This window comes from Mobula hypostoma, chromosome 23 (assembly GCF_963921235.1).
Source record: "Mobula hypostoma chromosome 23, sMobHyp1.1, whole genome shotgun sequence".
In the NCBI taxonomy this organism is placed as follows: Eukaryota; Metazoa; Chordata; class Chondrichthyes; order Myliobatiformes; family Myliobatidae; genus Mobula; species Mobula hypostoma.
In genome coordinates this window covers 38,602,269-38,604,485 of record NC_086119.1, presented here as the reverse complement: position 1 = coordinate 38,604,485, position 2,217 = coordinate 38,602,269, and the positions used below count along the sequence as shown (strand labels likewise).

The 2,217-nt window shown below is 48.1% G+C and overlaps 1 protein-coding gene across 1 annotated transcript; it reads left to right on the top strand.

The window, feature by feature from the left end:
• The first annotated feature begins 532 nt into the window (after window positions 1-532).
• Window positions 533-1,921, top strand: LOC134336729 (claudin-4-like). Its single transcript, XM_063031140.1, has one exon. The coding sequence runs from the start codon at window positions 654-656 to the stop codon at window positions 1,302-1,304; it is 651 nt and encodes a 216-aa protein (XP_062887210.1). The 5' UTR covers window positions 533-653; the 3' UTR covers window positions 1,305-1,921.
• Window positions 1,922-2,217: the final 296 nt, after the last annotated feature.

The window sequence follows — 2,217 nt, the reverse complement described above, 5'->3', positions numbered from 1 at the left end:
GCTCTAAAATCAATGAAAATGAGACTAAGTAAGAATTGCATCTCGGAACCTAAAACCTGTAATAACAATTTCCTTTTAAATATTCTCACTGCGCTACCTTGCTCCGTTTGTTTTCAAAAATGCCGGAAAGTATTTTTGGTTTCAAGAAAAGGATTCAGAGGTCAGGAACGACTGCGCACGTACGGTAGCTGAGGCAATGGGCAGTCAGGTTACAGTCCTCCGGGGACACAGCAGCCAACCCGCACCTGCAACAGGAGTAAGGTGGGGGAGGGGCGGCGAGGAGGACTTTTATTATTAAAAACAGATTTTCGGGATCTCGTCCTGGGTCAGACTGAGGCAAGGGTTTCAAAATGTGCCAGAGGGTTGGCAACAGGTGCTGCGCGTTAAAGGGTGGGAGGATTTCACTTCCGAAATGGAAGGAGCAGAAGCTGCTCAATGATCCGCTAGCCCTACCGGCTGCACCTGAGCTCCGGCTGACTCCGCCCGACTCCGCCCCGGCCGCCCAGCTGCTGATTGGTAATCGCGGTCACAATGCGGAGACTGCTCCAATTGGAAACCTCCTCTCGCTGCAACAAGTGAAGCAGAGAAGGAGTGCGGCTGGCGAGCACCATAGTTTCTGGGAAGTTTGCTAAGAGCAACGGTTTCGAAGACAAATGGCTAATGCTGGACTTGAAATCCTGGGATTATCCCTGGGAGTGATCGGATGGCTGGGAGCCATTATAGCCTGTGCCTTACCCATGTGGAGAGTGACCGCTTTCATTGGAAGTAACATCGTGGTGGCGCAGATCATTTGGGAAGGTCTTTGGATGAACTGCATTGTTCAGAGTACCGGGCAGATGCAGTGTAAAGTGTACGACTCGCTCTTGGCGCTCTCGCAAGATCTCCAGGCTTCCAGAGCTTTGACCATCATCGCCATTGTGTTGGGAGTCCTGGGCATCCTCATCTCCATCGTGGGTGCCAAGTGTACCAACTGTATTGATGATGAGGCGACCAAAGCCAAGGTTATGATTGTGGCTGGAATTATCTTCATACTTTGTGGAGTGCTGATCCTGATCCCGGTGTCCTGGTCAGCGAACACCATCATCAGAGATTTCTACAACCCGCTGGTCACCGATGCCCAGAAGAGAGAACTTGGCGCCTCCCTCTACATCGGATGGGGAACCTCGGGTCTGCTGATGCTCGGAGGGGCTCTGCTCTGCTGTTCCTGCCCCCCGAAGGATACCAAGTACACGCCTTCCAGAGTGGCCTACTCTGCCGCCAGGTCCACAGGTCACAGTGGGTACGACAGGAAGGACTATGTGTGACAGGGCCATTAGTCAGCGGCTGCCCTCCGGGGTTTCACAGCATGTTAGAACCCCTGAGGACGCCACTGTGGAATGATTTTATTGTCCTTTTATATTGAATTCTTTTTTTCCGTTCAACGTATTGTTAAATTCATAAGACAAAAAGTAACTTGGTGGTGAGTGTGCATGCTTGTGTATGTATTAGTCTAACGTATTTCACCAGATATAGTAGCAAAGTATTGTTTGATTGTGATTTTTGTGTTTGTTCCGTGATTCCCTGCCGGTTTTCCCCTTTTGAGTTGTTTTGTTTTAAGCGGCCCCTTACTCTGTGAATCCGGGACAATGCCGATAACCCGGGGTTTGTGCCTTTACGATGGACATCGGCGTCTCATGCAGAAAGCGACGTTGCTGCAAGTGCATTATAGATACACTGGGGGGGGGGGGTCGGGGGGGATTGCGTGAAGTCGCAAATCCAATGCTTTCTATGTACTTCCAGAATGTATACTTTAACAAATGAGTTGCAAGAAAATAGTCTGAAGGAGGGCTGTACGGAGGGATTCGTTTCAGTGCAAATATACTCACGCTTGTAAAATGCATGTTAATGAATAAACTTTTCAGAAAGACGTGAACCTCAGAATTATTTTAAACGGGAGAAATTTGTAGAACTTGATGACCTGTGATTATTAGGTTGGGGGTGGGGGAGAGCTCAGTTTTATGGAACATATCGCAGTCACACGGAGATATTTGTGTTTCTTGAGCTCTGTCTCCAGAGAACCAAAATAACTGTCTATAAATTAACTTACAAAGGCGTTTTTTTAAAAAAAAATATTTTGCTGGGATGCATCTCTTTTTGCTGAAAAGGCTGCGGTTATTAATAACCTCTAACCACTAGTTAGTCACTCCACCCAGTCAGCACTTCTTTCTCCCTGTATCC

Excerpts from the sequence above, each read along its gene's own strand:
- LOC134336729 (XM_063031140.1), top strand. The coding sequence starts at position 654 with ATGGCTAATGCTGGACTTGAAATCCTGGGATTATCCCTGGGAGTGATC.